This window comes from Cydia strobilella, chromosome 15, assembly GCF_947568885.1.
Source record: "Cydia strobilella chromosome 15, ilCydStro3.1, whole genome shotgun sequence".
Classification (NCBI taxonomy): Eukaryota; Metazoa; Arthropoda; class Insecta; order Lepidoptera; family Tortricidae; genus Cydia; species Cydia strobilella.
Genome location: NC_086055.1, coordinates 12,349,386 through 12,368,551, shown reverse-complemented (window position 1 = coordinate 12,368,551; position 19,166 = coordinate 12,349,386). Strand labels below are relative to the sequence as shown.

Genomic DNA, 19,166 nt, shown 5'->3' with positions numbered 1-19,166 from the left:
AGATCATAACATGTGTCATCTTCAGTATTTCCGAAATCTTTTGTTAGAGAAGTTTGAGTCCGTCTACTTAGGCCCACTTGAACCATTCCACTAACCCGGGGTTAACCGGTTAAACCTGGAGTTACAATTTGACACTGAATTAACATCAATCATCATCTGAATTATCATCAATATCCAGAGAGGAAAATGGGGACTACGTTTGTTACGGCCGTCCCCTTTCCTCTTAAGCCGTTAACCCAGTGTCAAATTGTACTAGTAACCATGGTAATTCCAGGTTTAACCGGTTAACCCCAGGTTAGTGAATGGACCAAGTGGCCCTAAGTAGTTTATTGGTAAAACATAAACTTACCTTACCTACCTCTTTCATAAAATACTTAATGTTAATTCAATTCCTATACGTTGACGTAGATATTTATTTTAATTAAATAGGTCTATTTTCCTTAATGCTCAAGGAAAGACGAATCGGTATGTATTAGTTTAGTAAATTGCCAGTAAACAAGATGTAGTACACGTGTAAATAATGTTATACGTCATACACAATCATTACAAAAAACCCGATAGGTATAGATCCGCTACATTTTAGAAAAAAACAGTAGTTAAACAAATAAAGATTGATAATACAAAAATATTAAGTGTCCCACAGGGAGATAGTTACTTAAAAATGCATCAAGATCTGGCACGCGTAGTGTAAAAAATAGTAAATAAGTACATATAGTTAATTAGCCAATTAATGAATGAACGCCCTTCATTACAGTATTCCACATCGCCGGCTACCTCCTCCTGTACGCGAGCGCCTGCGTGAACCCGATCATCTACGTCATAATGAACGCGCAATACCGCGCCGCGTACGCAGCGGCCCTGTGCTGCCCTCTCTCGAGGTTGTCGGGGCTCACCAGCGGTGCGTATCCCTCGTCGCCCGCATGCCCGAACACGAGGAAAACGGAACGCACGTCTGCATTGGCCTCGTATATTAGAACTTGAAGGTATCACGACATGAAACTAGCGATCTGGAGACTATTGAACGGTTCAACTAGCTTTATCCTCTATAGCCACCCAGAGGCCTTTTAAAAGGTATCCATTCCATTCTATTTGAATCTTTATTTTGAAATCAAAATTGCATTTCCAAGGCAAGCTCTATCGTTTGGGTGGCTAGAGGTTAGGCTAGAGGAAGTAACATTAGGGTTTCTAATCAAATTAAATAGATACTTACCTGATTTTTGTCAAGCTACCTACCTATTTACTTAGTTAAGTCGCGATCAACTTTTTAACCTTTTGTTATCGTGAAAGCTTTTGGAGAAAATTGGACGAAATGTATGATATTTCTGTTCACTAAAAACTCTGAATCTGGATCTCCGCAGTGCAACATGAATTTGATGACTTTTTTTTTCATTTTCATGATTGTATTATATTATCAGTTAGATTTACAATTATCTCAATCTATTAATCAATAGCAGCCTCACATAATAAACACGGGACCGTATCAATAATTTCAGGATTGCTTCTGCAATGTTCCGTTACGCATACTACGTAGGCTAACAACACGCGAACGCGAAGCGAAGCGATGCGACGCAGGGTGAATAAATCCTTTGATATCATAGAAGTGTCCTACGTGGGCGATCTCGTTGCGAACGCGAACGCCGTGGGCCCGCTTCGCGTTCGCAAATGGTCGGTTACGTAAGACGCAGCGTTACAGTTTTATACTAAATTAAATAGCTCGACTCTACCTTAAAGACTCTTTTTTAGAAATAGAGTAGAAAGATACAATTTTTCTCCTAATTTTTTTTTATTCAAGCGTAGCTGGTTTTACCATCCACGTATACCTCTTTGTTTAATGTCTCCAAAATGACTTTTTACCCGAACAAAAACTTTCAACAGTTTCATATGATTTCAAATTCTTAGTCTAGTTAAATGCTATTCCTATACAGGAAACATTACCTACTCGTATTCTGAAAAGGAAATAATAACATGTGGCAATGTATTTATAGTTTGGGGATGGTGACGGAACAAGCACCGATGCTGTCACAGTGCGTTGCATGCATTTGCATTACACATACTCATTATTCAAATAAACACTGCATCGAATGATTCCATAGATGGCACGTTCGCTCATTCAATTATCAGTTTTAATAAACATGTTTGGAAACACTGGCATGGCAGATGTGAAAGCACGTACCAATGCAATTATTGACAATCATTTCCACCTGTATTCAATTAGTAAGCGTGATATATCTACTTAGGTGTAACTAGTGAGCAAAATTGTTGTTTGATAAATGATTATCAGAAAATATTGTTTTTATTTAAAATCTTGACGGAGCGTGAGGTTCAAAAGACACGGGGTGCAATTTTGGCGTTTCGCGGTAAAAAAAAATTTGCTCGTTATTGATTGAATTTGCATCTTGACGCCTTTCAAACTTACCTTACCGGTCAACCTATTTCTCTATAAAGATAGTAGCTGAGAAATATACCTATATTTTATTACAATTAAGAATTACAATATATTTTTATAGCTCCGCAAAAAAACATTTATTGTAACTGTGGAGTCACTTATCCTCTTAAGATATTGTAGTGCCTCCTTCGTAGATTTCTTCTTTTCCATACACGCATATAACTTTAATTTTAAGACAAGTAATTAGTCTCACATTCTTTTTAGAGAAATGGAACGAGCGTCACGGATACAGCTACAGCAACACACGAACGGCGCTCAGCCAAGTGTCACTGGGGGAGTCCAGAGCGGACCCCAGGGCCTCCACGATCCCCGCGGGCCCGCGCCGGTAGACCCCCGGCCGGCGCCCGCCGGCTCGAGCACGCCGCTATCCGGCTCGACCACGAAAATCTCGAGCACGCCGAAATCAAGCTTGAACATCTCGCCGAGCACACCTAGCTCCATGAAAAGCTCGAACACTTCGATAATTAATAAACCGAGCTCTCTAAAAGTCGGGTCGGCGCGTGTGAGCCCTGTAGGACCTAAGATCACCAGGTTCAATATTGGCAGCTACGGACAAGGTGCCGACAGGACGACCAATATATAGCGCTCGTCGCTCGCTAAAAGAACCGACCAAAGATAATTCCAAAGAGTATTTTATAAAAGCACTGCTTTACGCCAAATATTTTGCCAAATTATATTGATTTTAAGATTTGACGATAATGACAAACGTAACTAGATTAAGACGCACTGAGATTCCATCAGAATGAAGTATTCGTAGTTTTAACTTTTTTCACGTACCAAGTTCTTATTATATTTTTTTTAAATGGCTATGTATATAATTTTTAAACAAAGTCCGTCCTGCTAGCGAGCGACGAGTTATTATTATAATGGTAATATAGTTTTAATTATTTGTAAATATTTATATTACATTTTGTAAAGTGATATTTAAATGAAATACAAATGTATCAGAATAATTTTACATGATGCAACTGTTTAAAAAAAATAGTTATCATGTTTTGTTATACATTCCTTTTATGTAAACTTTAGATCTGTTTTCTATTTATTTTTAAGTGAAGACACATTCCAAACATGTTATTACAGCAGAAACTAAATAGTAAATAAAGAAGTGGCGAATGTTTTACTAATAAAAATTTATTATTAGTCCTTCAAAGTTTTCACCAGCAGTCGTGGGCAAATACGAGTGCAGGCAATTTATTCGAGAAGGGAACATAGAAACTATTCACAGTTTCAAATAATTTACAAACTAACCCGCACTAATTTAGCCCCGGTTAAACACTCTTATGAAGCAGTAGGCAAGTATGTAATTCTACAAAATATCACATTAAATTTGTGACGCTTTAACAATTATCAATATAATAAAATTGTATAAAAGCATACAATATATAGAGCATAAAATAATGAGATTTACACTATGCTTTCACCTGTTATAAATATGTATGCTAAGCTAATATTTTTGCCGAGTGTACCTACCAGGAATACGGATTTATGTCGGAATCGGAAACCACTAGCACGTGTTTGCCTACAACTTCCAATGTTTACCTTTCTATCTACCCTCCAACGGATTTCCTGAAAACCGCGCTCCATTACGTTCGCGTTACGCTCCACTTTTATTTTATTAGGTAACTATAGTGCCTAGTGCACCTGCAGATATAAAATATTCGTTCCCATCCCACATATATACTTTATAAGAATACAAGATTGTAAAAAAAATATACAACGGTCTAAATTCATGAAAAACCTTAATTTGGCAATAACTTGAAAATCGTCCCACTTTTACTGGGGCCAAGTTAAATTGGTTTGGGTCCTCTTAGCCTGGTCTACCTCCAGTATCACTGTGGCGTGTAACTTATGGGACACCCTGTACCTATATATACGCTGATTGGGTCATGCACATTTAGATAGGTACCAATACTGAAACACACCCAATTTGTCAGTAGAATAAGGCGAGAAATTCAAATTTTCTATGGATCAACCCTTCGCGCCTACATGTTTTGTAAAGCCGTCTTTTTCTACAGTGTGGCTGTGCCAGAGTATGTATACTTATGTAAATAATTACCTACCATTTAGAATGGCCTGTGGAATGGCGATGACTGAACTCAATGCGGCTTAGTCCGTTCATTGACAATTCAAAAATAGTGGTGATCTATTTGCTTACGGTTGAAAAATAATAACAAAAATACGCTCATGTACCTACGGAATTTCACCTACGGATTTGTTGGTCGCATTGACTCATCCATTTTAATATCTAACGAATTTGTAACTTTTTTTGTTTTAATTTTTGTTATGGTTTAGTACCTACAGCCTGCATAATTGAAACAAGGGTACCTAATTAGGTACCTATATACCTACTAAGCTTACCTATATGAAAATTTAAATGGTCAGTATTGTACTTGATTATTGAAATATATCAGCTATCATAATAATTGTAAACATAGATGTTTTTTTTATACTGTGTAGAAACTAAAAAGCGAAAATAATATCGATATGGTGAAACTTGTGAAAAACAATAAATTAGAATCTAAATGCCATATTAGTATATAAGATTATGAATTTAATAAAATTGACAATCATAATAAAAAAGTTAGGTAGATCATACTCAAATATTTGCATTATTTATTATTTTATATTTAGTTAGCTACTACTTAAGTTTCAAACATGGACAAATTTTGATATAAAATAAATGAAATTTAAAACGATGATTTGTATATTTTAATAAACCAACTCTTCGTCGCGTCGCGATAAGGTTATTGGCTGGCAAATAAATCCGCATCCACTTTGCCTTTCCATTCCCTTTAATGTTTAGGGCCCTCCACACTCAATGCGCGAATCACGGCGCGAAGCCGCGAACGCGAGTGTGGAGTCTTGTTCGCTAATCAGCGAAATCGACTCCACACTCGCGTTCGCGGCTTCGCGCCGCGTAGTATGGAGCGGGCTTTAGAACTAAACGTAAATAAGTACTTGATAAGTACTGTAGTCATAGAGCTACAATAATATAGAGAGGAAATGGCCCCTCCCCCATTTGACTGATTGAGATGCTCTTATGGAATTTTCACTAGGAGTAGCAGAGAAAGCGATATTATTGTTTGTCCTTGTTACAGTCTCAATTTTTTTTTATTCCCCACCGTAAATTTGTATGGTTTATGGTGGGCTACAAATCTACTCGACCAATCATATTGTCGCATTGCGCATTTCATTCTGTCCCTCTGCATAATTATTTTCCATCGTTTTTTCACGGAAACGTACGTCAGTCAGTCTCGGTACAAAAAGTACTGAGGTTGACTGAAATAGCAAGCAATCATTTAGGTACCTATTACTTTCTTTTTAAATTTACTTATTAAAAAATAGATTTAAACTTTGTGTGAAATGAAAGTATTGAATAAAATATTCGTAAGTCGTCTATATCCCACGCCGATATTATCAAATTTTAAATCTATTTTTTTATAATATTATGCAAATTTAAAAAGAAAGTAAATATTTTCCCGCCAAACATTGTCTATGGAAATATAATTTTTAAAAGTATATGTGATAGGCCACCTCTTTGTTTCATATTTGTTTATTGCAAACCTTAGTGACTATAGTTGGTCAAACCAAATTGGCAGTAAATAAGAACAAAAAAAACCGGCCAAGTGCGAGTTGGACTCGCGCACCGAGGGTTCCGTACTTTTTAGTATTTGTTGTTATAGCGGCAACATAAATACATCATCTATAAAAATTTCAACTGTCTAGCTATCACGGTTCATGAGATACAGCCTGGTGACAGGCAGACGGACAGCGGAGTCTTACCCTACAGGGTGCTAGTACTAGTGTAAGACAAAAATAGTATGATTCTCTCTGTTTATGTTTGAAATGTGACAGTCTTTATTAAAAGTATTTAGGTAATTTTTTTTAAATCTATTTTTTAGAGTTTAATTTTGTATTCTTAAACTACTATTTGTATCTATAACTATATATATATATATATATATATATATATATAATTTGGTTAGGACCCCTCACGGGTAAAGGCCTCCTCCAGCTCTTGCCATCTTTTCCTGTCTTGCGCAGTATTGGGCCAATCATTATCCATGTCACGGAGTTCATCTGACCATCTGGCGTTTGGTCTGCCGTGTCTTCTTTTGCCGTCTGGCCCTTTCCACAGCGTGGCCATTTTTGTCCATCTTTTTGCGTGCATTCTAGCTACATGGCCGGCCCATTTCCATTTGGACTTTAAACTGTATTCTAATGCATCTATTATTCTAGTCTTTGCTCTAATATCACTTTTTCTTATCTTATCCTTTAGTTTTATTTTCATAATATTGCGTTCGATAGCCCTTTGGCAACTTCTAATTTTTTATTTTGCTTCTTCGGTATATTTCCAAGTTTGGCTGCCGTATGTCATGGTTGGGAGTAGTCAAGAGTCTATTACTACCTTTTTCAATTTAAGTGGGAGACTACTTTTTAGAACTTCTTTCATACTCCAAAACATGTTCCAAGTTTTTTTAATTCTACGATCTATCTCTTCTAAGTTGTTTGATGGGTTGAAAGAAATTTGTTTGCCTAAGTACACGAAGCTTTTTACGTATTCAATTTCTGTGTTTTCTATGATGATCGGAGAGTAAGAATAGCGCCTGGAAAATATCTCATAGCAATCTAAATTTGAGCATACTATGCACACAAATTAGCAGGCACTTCGTTGATTATCTCAATTCCACCCCGCTTTTTACTTTCTTAAGGGATGATTTTCGGGATAAAAACTATCCTATGTCCTTTTCAGGGATTCAACCTATCTCTATGCCAAATTTCATCTAAATCGGTTCAGCGGTTTAAGCGTGAAGAGGGAACACACAGACAGACAGACAGACTTTCGCATTTATAATATTAGTGGATTATCACATATTGAAGCAGATAGAATGAGGGCTATCGTTTTTTTGCTCACCAGTTAGCGCCTCTGTTGATGGTGGTCCAAAAGACTATAGAACAGCTGTCAGTCATTGAAGTGACAAATGACATTTGACATTTCGAACTATGGAAAAGACCACCATCTACACTAGCGCCCCTAGCGGCGAATTCATACGCGATAGCCCTCATTGGTACAGTATCAAATAAATATTGACGCATATCCGCAGCAAAAGCCTTTTTTATATACCTATATACCCAACCTTTTTTATAATATCAATATTATGTGATATATAGCTGGTCGCTGGTCAAGCAAATCTTGTCAGTATAAAAAGGCAGCAAATTTAAAAAATGTAGCCGCGAAAGGATATCGTCCAACAGAAAATTTTAATTTCGCGCCTTTTTCTACTGACAAGATTTGCATGACCAACTATAGTTTGTCAAAGGACTGTCTCATTTCAAACATAGGCAGAGATTCATACTATCTTTGTCTTACACCCAGTACTAGCACTATAGAAGGTAGAGGTAAGGAAATGAATCTTCATGTATGTAGTACCTAGACCATACATCTAGTATTTTATATATAGGTAGATGTGCACCAGTGCGACCGTGAGGGACACAACTTACGCAATGCGACAAAATTAAAAACATTAAGTGGTGAGGATGGTAATGTTGTCGCGTAGGGCGATGGCGAAAAGAAGCTGCAGGGATTAATCCGAACAATTCCTCGGAGCACTCTATCTATACCTCTATGGTTCATGTAATCATAGAGTAACTTATACTAGAGCGGTACTGTCATAGTAAATTTTGTAACCCCAGTAAATTCACTGCCATCTGTCGACACACTTTAAAACTAAAAATGAAAATTTATAAAAATACGATAGAATGTATTTTAATATAGATAAATGATTTTTTTATTTGCATTAATTATTTTTATGATTTTGACCCATGTGTCGCGACGCTCTCATAATGAACACTATAGACAAGCAAATATACTAGACTACCATAATAGTCCAGAACGCCGCGACAATAGGAATAAATGGTATTGTATGTGAGTGTTGAGGAGTGGTTAGTCCTACCTCACAGTCCAGTTGTAGTCTTGATAATCTGCTTCGCTCATCTGCCTTATGCACCATCTGTGGTTAAAAGGGTTTATATGAAATGACGCATCACTAAGTGTCTACCACTAAGTATGAGAGTTTAAACCTCTATCTTTTATGTCTATATGTTTCTAAGGATGATGGCATCTTCCATCAATCATAAATAAGTGTCAAATGATATCTATTAGCTACTATAACATGTATGAGTACCATCTCACTAGACCGGATGAAGGCTACCAAGTGCCATAGCTGCACATTTACAATCATAAGGGGGGCGCCTGGCGGCCGAAGCCGCCACCCTTTCGTGCTGATAAAGGAATACATAGCGACCGTAGTCACCTCTGCACTCCTGCACAAGATAAAGGAGAACCTAGCAGCCAAAACCACAGAACTCCTAGAGCCGGCCACACTGACGAAGGAGACGCCAGCAGCCGAAGCCACCTCTCTCCTACATAATCTATAAATTACCTAGTCCGCCTTACCTAAGATGGGCTCCAAAGAACTTCCACGACCTTCATCGTGAACTCATAGGTACAAACTTACTGGATCCACGGATTACCGCGTGGCAACCAGCAAGATGGCTATTAAGTTATAAATCAAGATAATTGTACAATAGTATAAGACAATAGGTACAAAGCAGTAAACACTTAGCTTTCAGGTAAACCAGCCCATGTGGTCACCGACTCTGCGCGTCGCCTTTCTTGGCTTCTTGATAATAACACTTGATAGCACACATTATATCAGATCACATTATTAGATCTATCTTCTTCTTCTTCTAATGAGAGAATGGCCGGTTATTACCCAAATATGAACTTTTGTCTCATCGAAATGTTAAACCATAGACAATATCTTATTTAAATCTTCGCGACACTGTCGAACCGATCCGACTTGACTCGATCGGATCGACTGTCGCGACACTGCCGACTAGACAGGAAAAATGACGATTTATAGATAGATATTCAATTTTGATTACGTTCTTTCTCTCTATCCATTGTCTTAAGGTCTAGGATCTTTCCTCTTTAACTGACCTTAACTTTATCGTCATCAAGTTTCCATTTACTTGTAGCTTCCTCTAAGTGTAGTAAAGTTGGGATAATAAGTCTCAGTCAGCTTTATTAAGTATGCTTATTTACTTACTTACATATTCCGTAAAAATACTTAAAAATGTGGGTACTCTAATTCAATTAATACTTTCCTAGAACAAATACCCAACTTTGGTATCTGAACTATCTGACATTGTACTACGAACAACTCTGTTTAAAGTCAGTCCTTCATTAACTAACTAATAGTCGTTTCGTCTGTCAATTTAAATCTCTCAGATATTCGCTCAAGGAATTAAATCGCGACCTCTTCTAATATGTATGATTATTATAAACACTCATCATTACCAGGATAACCACCATATCATCCTCTAAGTTTAATGTTGCTAACAACTTAAGCAAACTCAGTTTCCTTTTCTTAGTCTTGAAATTGAATAATTATATGTTATTAATTTATTATGCACATAAAAGTCGTATTCATCTCTATTTATCCAAATAATAACTCTGTATTGTACTTCTAACCAAGTTAGAACGTCACTGTTATCTCATTTGTTAATATTATGAATCTAGACTATATTCTAAATCCACCCTTGGCTTTATACTCTGATACGAACCCACACTGTCACTGTGGGTCTTACTTGATTACAATCGTACTCGGATATCTTACGGGTCTTACACCCATTAATACAAACATCGATGCCACAGCGAGCCTTACACGATACAGAAATTGCATTCACCGCCTCATGCGTGAATAAAACCATCGATGCCATAGCGGGCCTTACACGATAGGTACAGATTTTACTTTCACCGCCTCATGCGTGAGTAAAAACATTGATGCCACAGCGGGCCTTACACGATGTCACAACAAAGTAGCTGCTGCTAAATCTAGCAGTAGCTGCAGGAATCTGTCTTCTGTCTTTCCTGCTGTCTGTCTTGGTCTGTCAACCTCATTCGTTACTATATGGACTTGTCCTGCTTGGCAGCCCTCCCCAATAAAAGGAAGAAGGCAAGTAAGTGCACTTTCAAGTCGTAATCGTTTAACATTAATAACGAAAATATCTGACAGTCTGTATACTAACAAGACTACTCATAAAGTGTTATTTGAACACCTAGATGTAAGTATCATATTTATGAGTTTTATCTCCAAGAGTATATTTTATATTAGACGTAAATACTGCCTTTAGGCATTTCATATAAGTACATGCACATGTACATGACAAACTAGAATTATTTAAATTCTGGCACAGATCGCTTTTGATCGAAAATAACAAGACTTCGTTGTAATTACTCGTATAATACTAAAATATTTAGCCCACATAATGTCCCACTGCTGGGCACAGGCCTCCTCTTCAGCGCGAGAAGGGCGTGGGTCCTCATACTCAAGTAAAAGCACAAATAAGTTAGATTAATAGCCAAAGCGAAACTTAAAATGGCTCAGAACCATACATCTTAATTGTCGATTATTTACGTAATTACCGTTGTTCTTAAGTGTGCCATTAATTCAGTGCTTAATATAGCGATTCCTATGTAGTGTTTTAACATGTAGTCTAAAATAACTGTTTCACATAGTATAAACATCGCTTACTCTTACCCACGAGACTAAAAAACCCGTTATGTTATTCTGTGGCAACATCATTTGCCTGTAAGCATATATATAATAATTCAATTAAATTACTATTTCAAAATCTAATTTGGTTACGAGAGTTTCCTTGATAGGTACATCAAACTTTAATTTACTTGTAACGATCTGCAATATTAATTCATTTTTATAATCGTTACTCCCGAAGTTGTATGCAAATTTCATACTCAATTTCAATTACGTCATATAATGTCTGCACAAATTCTCTTAATTTGTTTACTGAATATATTATCGTTCTCTACACATAAAGGCAAACTATATCATTGTAATCCATTACTGTTAACCAACGTGTCTGAAGTTAAGAACTTTAATGACATATATATTATATATTCAATAATATTCATCTACTTTGCACTCCATTTTGCTAAAGTTCTTGTTGTAACACATTATATTGTTACATAACAAATATATCATCAAAGCGCGGCGTTTATAACCCAAACGGCCAAAATGTTAACTCTTTATTCGTTTCAATCAATCGATGTGAAACGCTTCCGTATGTCAACGTAGCTATTATAACATAGGTATCTCCTTTTCAAACTATATGACGAGAAAGTTCACGTGCATCTGAGATGTAAATACATAGGATGTAAACGGCAATTCAAGAAAGTTTATAAGCAATAAATATGAATGGGTCAACAAGTTATTGCACCTAATACTAGGTGAATTGCTAATTCCTCAATTTCGCGGCTCGCACTGCTCTTGTTACGGAACCCATTCTAATAGAAATACTATAGGTATCTAAGACCATAACATAACTAATAAGAATCACATCTTCCGTTTCTTTCATCATCATATTGATCCTTCATAAGGCATAAGGATGTCAGAAATTATGCAAAATTGAACTCTATCACTTTGAAACAAAGTTCTCAATCATGGGAGAAATATATTCCCTCTGTCTTACAAAGGCTCAATAATTCAACATATTTTTCTATGAATCGCTAGTAATCTTCAAGAGGACATCTTTCCCTTCTGGAACTTTAAAACCACAATATACTATAGCTTTGTTCTTCGAATACATTCGTTCTGAATCTGAATATACTATAGCTTAATTCTTCGACTTCATTCATTCTGAATCTGTATATACTATAGCTTATTTCTTCGACTACATTCGTTCTGAATAACATCACTTAATCGAATTTAATCTGTCGTGAGACATATTAACATCAAATAAATTTTACGGTAGGTACGCGATACACAGCCGTCGTGAACGCTGCTTGCACTGTTAGTGCTTGAGAAACGAAACTTATGCTCTCCGAAACATGTCGCACGAGTGACTAAAACAAGTGAGTCTAAACAGTATAGTATATTTAACATCATTTAAGTTGTTGCCATTGATTCTATTGCGATTGATTACTAAATATCACTGGCTAGTAAGTAAGTTTCAACCAGATAATGATTTTTCTTTTCATTTCATTTCATCTCTAAGTCAAATTTCTCATTAATTCTCCAAAGACTCTTTTAAATTCAAATTTTTACTCAATACATAGTTACTTAAATTTATCAACTTATTCTCATTATCCAAGTAACTAATAAAACGGATGAACATGATCTCCCTGCCACAGGTTGCTACCTGTGGCAAGGAGCTAAAATCCATCAGGGAGCTAACTTTACTGAAGTAATCAATCTGAATATTTAGGCAGAAGGAACATTTTCCATTCTTATTTTATTTATTTTTTCTACTTTCAAATTTGTGTCTTTTTTACATGCTCAGCAAAACATCTAACTTCTAGATTTTAGGCCAACTCTCTATTCAACAAATTTCATATCAGGATAAAAAAAAATTGTTAGTTGTATGATGATGATGATGATGATAATGATCTCAAATAATAGAAACATACTGAATGTTTCTACCTCTGCTGACTCGCCTTTACTTATAGCAAAGTACGCTGTGCATGAACTAATTTATCACAATTATACTAATTTGTCATCAGCTCACAGTTTGAGCTATGCAAGAATGAATAATTACCTAATTATTACGGTTAGGTACACTATAGTCATTTCACTTTCAACTTCCTTACTTCTGACTCAAGAATTACTAAGTAGGCATGTATTTATTTATACCTATAAGGTAAAATTTAAATTTATTAGGTATATATATATATATATATATATGCTCTCTATATCATAAAGAAAACATAGTGAAGAACTAATCTTCTGTTATTAATATGATACTAATATATCACTTTCAAACAACCAACTGTAACAAGAAACTAGTTACAATTTAAATTCATTACATTATAAGTTCATGTATAATGCTAAACTTGTCGGTTATTTTACGAAATTTATTACTAATTCTTATTCTTCCCACGGAAGTATTCTTACATACTCTACACAATTAAACTTAACTTGACCAATTACAAATTTTAAGGTTTGTCACAAGCATTTGCGTTTAGTGACTTGTAAAATTAGGAATTATTTTCATATCTTTCATGTCATCATGCTCATAAGAGCTTATTGAGCTTATACGCCCATGCTCCTTTGAGCGCTATACGAAGGCATAATATTCGGTGTCCCGAATAATTTCTTGCATATGTCTAACGACTCAAGAGACTAAAATTTCCAATTATTCAATTAATCGTAGGAATTAGGAAAACATATATCCATACTTATTTGAATTGAAGTCCTTTTGTAACATTTCATGTCACGGGCGCGGGGCGAGACTTCTAAAAACTAATAAAAACAAAATTCGAATCGCTAATGTTCAGGTCCTTTGCCAACAGCAAATTAATAAAAAGTAATAAATTTTTAGAATTTAAATTTTCAACTATACACCGGACTTATTACAACTTGTGTATAATACTTTCCTTTATACAACAACTATTTTGACCGGACTAGAAAATAATACCTTTAATTTTCAAGCAAAGCCCTAACGGCCGACGACGATAACAAAACAATTATTCCCCGTAGTATCCACAAATAAACGAGAGTTTCATTTTATCAACAATCGCAATTTTTATTCAAGCGTCAAAAACGGTTACTCAAACGAACCTCAAGTTGACATATTCGCGGGCGAAAATAGCGCGAAGTAAATTTGACAAATGTCAAGATTGTCAGTCTATGTCCATGTCAAGATGTCATTGACCTCCGGCGGCTCGGTTGATTCCAATCTTTCTTAGCCCTTTAAAACTAAGAATGATATACTAAAGGTGTACGTTACGTACTTATGGGACATGTGTGTATGATGTTCTAGCAGTGACCTTTGTGCTAAATTTCCTTAACTGCATATAAAACCAGTGGATGAATCATACGTGCAATTAGCTGTGTTACTTAGGGAACAACAGAAACTCCTCTCAAATCGACCTCAGATCTAAACGCACTCAAATGATTGATCTGTTGTTCAAACAATACGCGATACAAGCCCCTTTCTCGAACAGGCTACCATCCGTGTGCAAACGTAGTACGTGATACCTTTTGTACCTTGGACAAACGTCAAAACTTTAAAATTTAAAGTGACTATTTAAAGTTTAAATAATCACTTTATCAACAAAATTGTTCTTCCAAATTTAATTGCATATTCTGCTATAGACACTCAAAACAAAATGTTAACAGAACAATTTCTTTTCACAACATTACTGTAATATTGAATATTAAACTATATTTTCATGACTATGTTTTTGTTTCATTTGTACCTTCGAATATCACCTTTCATTCTTTACATCATGCTGAATTAAAGAAATATACTGGAACACCAGACTGGTGTCAAATAAAATTGTCATTCCGTATATAAACATCCGTCAGCCCTTTATTCTTTAAATAGCATTCTATTTATGGTTAAGGTATGTATACCTTCTGATAATAATTGTAGGTATTATTTGTTAATTACTATTAGATAAGAATACACAATGCTTTACAAAATTTCCTGCAAGCATTAAGTGTAGGCAACGACTCTAGAAATTTGAAACTGTATATAAATGGATAATTTGTCCAATAATGCATTTTTTACTCAATACTTTAAAACAAAGTGTAAGAATATGGGTCAACATTCTATTTCAACATAACCCAAGTCGAATTCAGGCTTTACTCAACTTCACAAGTGAAAATTTATTAAGACACTGTATCGACAAGCACGCTAACCAACTGATAGCTTTGTTATTTTTTGTATTTAGCTACTCAGTGTAGCATATTGCATTGTCACATTGGAATATGGTCTTACCCCTTTCTATAAATATTGTGAGAATTTAAAATGCAGTAAGTAACAATTTTTAAATGCTTTTTTTAAAAGTACGACTTAGCTGTCCAAAGAAAAGTACATAGGGAATTCAAGAGTGTTATTCCCTGGGTCACCTTACTTACTTTCTTAAGGTACAATTCCCCTTAGCAACTTTATATTACATTCTAGTTATTATACTCTGACCAACATATACCAACTCTAGGGGCCCACAAGGAAAATTATAAAGGTTGAATATTCTTGCTACATGTAAATATTTTAGAACGAACTGAACAAGCTAGGCGCTACGTTTATCTATTACATACTGCGGTAAATCTGTATACCTTTGACTACTTGTAGGTAGGTATTTCATTTAATGTACATTTTCCTTCGCTTTATGTGTACAATCAAGAATATTTATTTCTTTACTTAATACTGTAGGTACTATGTACCATAGACCATGTATGGTCAGCAAAATACATATGTTTAACACTTGAGTGTTTCTTGAAACTCCTGATGCTCAACTCTAGTAAATAAATTAACTGAATTTATAGTTTTGCAGGTCTATCAAGGTAAGGTAAGTTATGTACTATATAGTCTACCCGCCTACCGTCAAGCTGAAATCAAAGGACTACTTTGAACTCAGGAATCAGGAAAGAGGATGAGATACTCAAACGTGTTGTGACACATAGAACAGAATAATCTTGACTTACTTACTGTCGGCATGTAATGTAATTTCAACAAGTACTAAAATGTTTTGTCTACTTCGGTAATAAAGTAGTTAGCTCTACTAGTTAGTTAGTAGGTAACCATCCTTATGTATGGACACATTTGTGCCGTCCACGGCTTACAACAATACTAAAGCGCAATAAAAAGGATCAAATCTAGGCTCGCTTCTCAAGTAATATTTTCATTTGAAATATTACTGTCCAATTACTACAATCATGTAGGTATCTTAATGACTTGACATTACTATCTCATATATCATTGAAATTAAATTTATCTAGTGTGCTTCTCTGATACTTTGATTTATCTCTGTCCACTGTAATAAGTCAAGTTTGACTCTCCTTAGAAAGTTAGGTACACCTGGGACAAGAGAAATAAAATCAATTGATTTATTTGACACTAACAATCAGTACATGTAGGTATGCATAGCATAGCATGATGTGAATATCTACTTTCTAATTTATCAAGAAGTATTTTGACTATCATATTATTTTCAACAGAATTTAATAGGGTACATCTGTAGGTATGTAAAATTTCAATCCGTTTTGAGTCATACCTCATTAGTTAATTTGTGAATCTTATGTCGCTCTAGAAAATTTCTTCACTATCAGTGTCTGTCGGGGTTCATAACATAGCTTTTTTGTCCGTCACTCAGTAATAAGTGCCATAGCAAGTGAACTTTAAGGCAATTTAGAAACTGATCATTTAGTACTTAAGTTTCATTACTTATTAATTTAGATCAAGCAATTGACTTAACAACAAAAATTCATTTAACTTTTGAATGTCACTACTTGTAATAGCCTCCCCGAAGCTACTCGTGAACTATCTAACCCATGAAGCAATGATAACAACACCAAACAGCCTCGGCCGCAGACTGAAAGATGCAGCGATTAATGCCTCATCCCTGAACTAATATTTCAAACAAATTATATTGAAACAAGCATTCAAATATTAGACTTTACAAATTTACTAGGTATTGACTTTTAGCACTTCCAGCCAAATGAGATTAAATTACATAGTCTATGAGTATCAATAATGAATTAACTCAATGTTACACTATACTACAAGTATCTACACTTGTTTATTAGTATTAACAGACTTGAAACTCAAGCAACTTTGCGACGCACAACTGTAAAGTAGTTAGAAAATCTGTCCGTCATCTCTCATAAAGTTTATAAACCACAAATGGTACTGGAAAGGTCCAAGGATCCAATCAATCCTAAATCTCAGCACACTTCACCATTTTGTCGCGACGCTCTCATAATGAACACTATAGACAAGCAAATATACTAGACTACCATAATAGTCCAGAACGCCGCGACAATAGGAATAAATGGTATTGTATGTGAGTGTTGAGGAGTGGTTAGTCCTACCTCACAGTCCAGTTGTAGTCTTGATAATCTGCTTCGCTCATCTGCCTTATGCACCATCTGTGGTTAAAAGGGTTTATATGAAATGACGCATCACTAAGTGTCTACCACTAAGTATGAGAGTTTAAACCTCTATCTTTTATGTCTATATGTTTCTAAGGATGATGGCATCTTCCATCAATCATAAATAAGTGTCAAATGATATCTATTAGCTACTATAACATGTATGAGTACCATCTCACTAGACCGGATGAAGGCTACCAAGTGCCATAGCTGCACATTTACAATCATAAGGGGGGCGCCTGGCGGCCGAAGCCGCCACCCTTTCGTGCTGATAAAGGAATACATAGCGACCGTAGTCACCTCTGCACTCCTGCACAAGATAAAGGAGAACCTAGCAGCCAAAACCACAGAACTCCTAGAGCCGGCCACACTGACGAAGGAGACGCCAGCAGCCGAAGCCACCTCTCTCCTACATAATCTATAAATTACCTAGTCCGCCTTACCTAAGATGGGCTCCAAAGAACTTCCACGACCTTCATCGTGAACTCATAGGTACAAACTTACTGGATCCACGGATTACCGCGTGGCAACCAGCAAGATGGCTATTAAGTTATAAATCAAGATAATTGTACAATAGTATAAGACAATAGGTACAAAGCAGTAAACACTTAGCTTTCAGGTAAACCAGCCCATGTGGTCACCGACTCTGCGCGTCGCCTTTCTTGGCTTCTTGATAATAACACTTGATAGCACACATTATATCAGATCACATTATTAGATCTATCTTCTTCTTCTTCTAATGAGAGAATGGCCGGTTATTACCCAAATATGAACTTTTGTCTCATCGAAATGTTAAACCATAGACAATATCTTATTTAAATCTTCGCGACACTGTCGAACCGATCCGACTTGACTCGATCGGATCGACTGTCGCGACACCATGTTCTTTCACTGATATGCGTTAAAATTGTTAAATAACAAACGAAACCGTCAACGCCATCTATACGACAGTAGGCCAAAGCTAGTAGCGCCCTCTGATCGAGAATCAAATTTTCTTGATTTTCGAGGCACGTTTTTTCCTTAGACTGTATCCATCTATTACGGAGTTATATCTATCTTTGATATTACAATACTCTTTGGTCTCAGAGCCTGCCCAGCGCCACCGGAGAGATTAGGAACTATTATTTAAAGCTGAAAGCCATGGAGACTATATAAAGGAGTCAAATCTCTATGTATGAAAAGTGTCCATCAAAAAACAGTAATTAGGCGGCGCCACCATACACCGAAATACTACCAAAAACAACCTACGTAATTTGGTCGGGTTGGTTGGTTTGTTGGTTCATGTTATACTCATGTCCCAGACCCTAACTAGCGCCACCGGAGAGATTAGGAACTATTATTTAAATCTGAAAGCGGTCACTTTTGCAACAATTCTGCCTTAAGAGATTGGCATCCTTTCCTATACCATCCACTAAATAGTTAATAATCTGTGATACCATCCATACTGAAAGCGGTCACTTTTGCAACAATGAGGGCTAACGCGTATGAATTCGCCGCTAGGGGCGCTAGTGTAGATCTTTCGTTTTTTTGCTCACCATTTGGCGCCTCTGTTGATGGTGGTCTAAAAGACTATGGATGGTATAGAAAGGATGCACATCTCTTATGGCAGAATTGTTGCAAAAGTGACCGCTTTCAACTTTAATAATAGTTCCTAATTTCTCCGGTGGCGCTAGTTAGGCTCTGGGACATAAGCCATATAAGGCAACAAATAACCCGACCAAATTACGTAGGTTGTTTTTGGTAGTATTTCGGTGTATGGT

The 19,166-nt window shown here is 36.0% G+C and overlaps 2 protein-coding genes across 3 annotated transcripts in view; one reads left to right on the top strand and one right to left on the bottom strand.

Moving 5' to 3' along the window:
• LOC134747575 (G-protein coupled receptor moody-like) overlaps nt 1-5,145 on the top strand; it is a 72,520-nt gene extending 67,375 nt beyond the window's left edge. Inside the window, exons 8-9 of one of the 2 annotated variants that reach the window (XM_063682162.1) lie at nt 755-898; nt 2,653-5,145. In XM_063682162.1, coding sequence (XP_063538232.1) covers nt 755-898; nt 2,653-3,029 — 521 coding nt within the window. In that variant the 3' untranslated portion in view covers nt 3,030-5,145. Of the gene's footprint in view, nt 1-754; nt 984-2,650 lie in introns of both variants that reach the window. The other variant, XM_063682163.1, reaches the window with a different exon arrangement.
• The window catches only part of LOC134747590 (small ribosomal subunit protein eS19A), a 469,695-nt gene that overhangs the window by 368,088 nt on the left and 82,441 nt on the right, over nt 1-19,166 (bottom strand). The gene's annotated exons all lie outside the window — the stretch shown is intronic.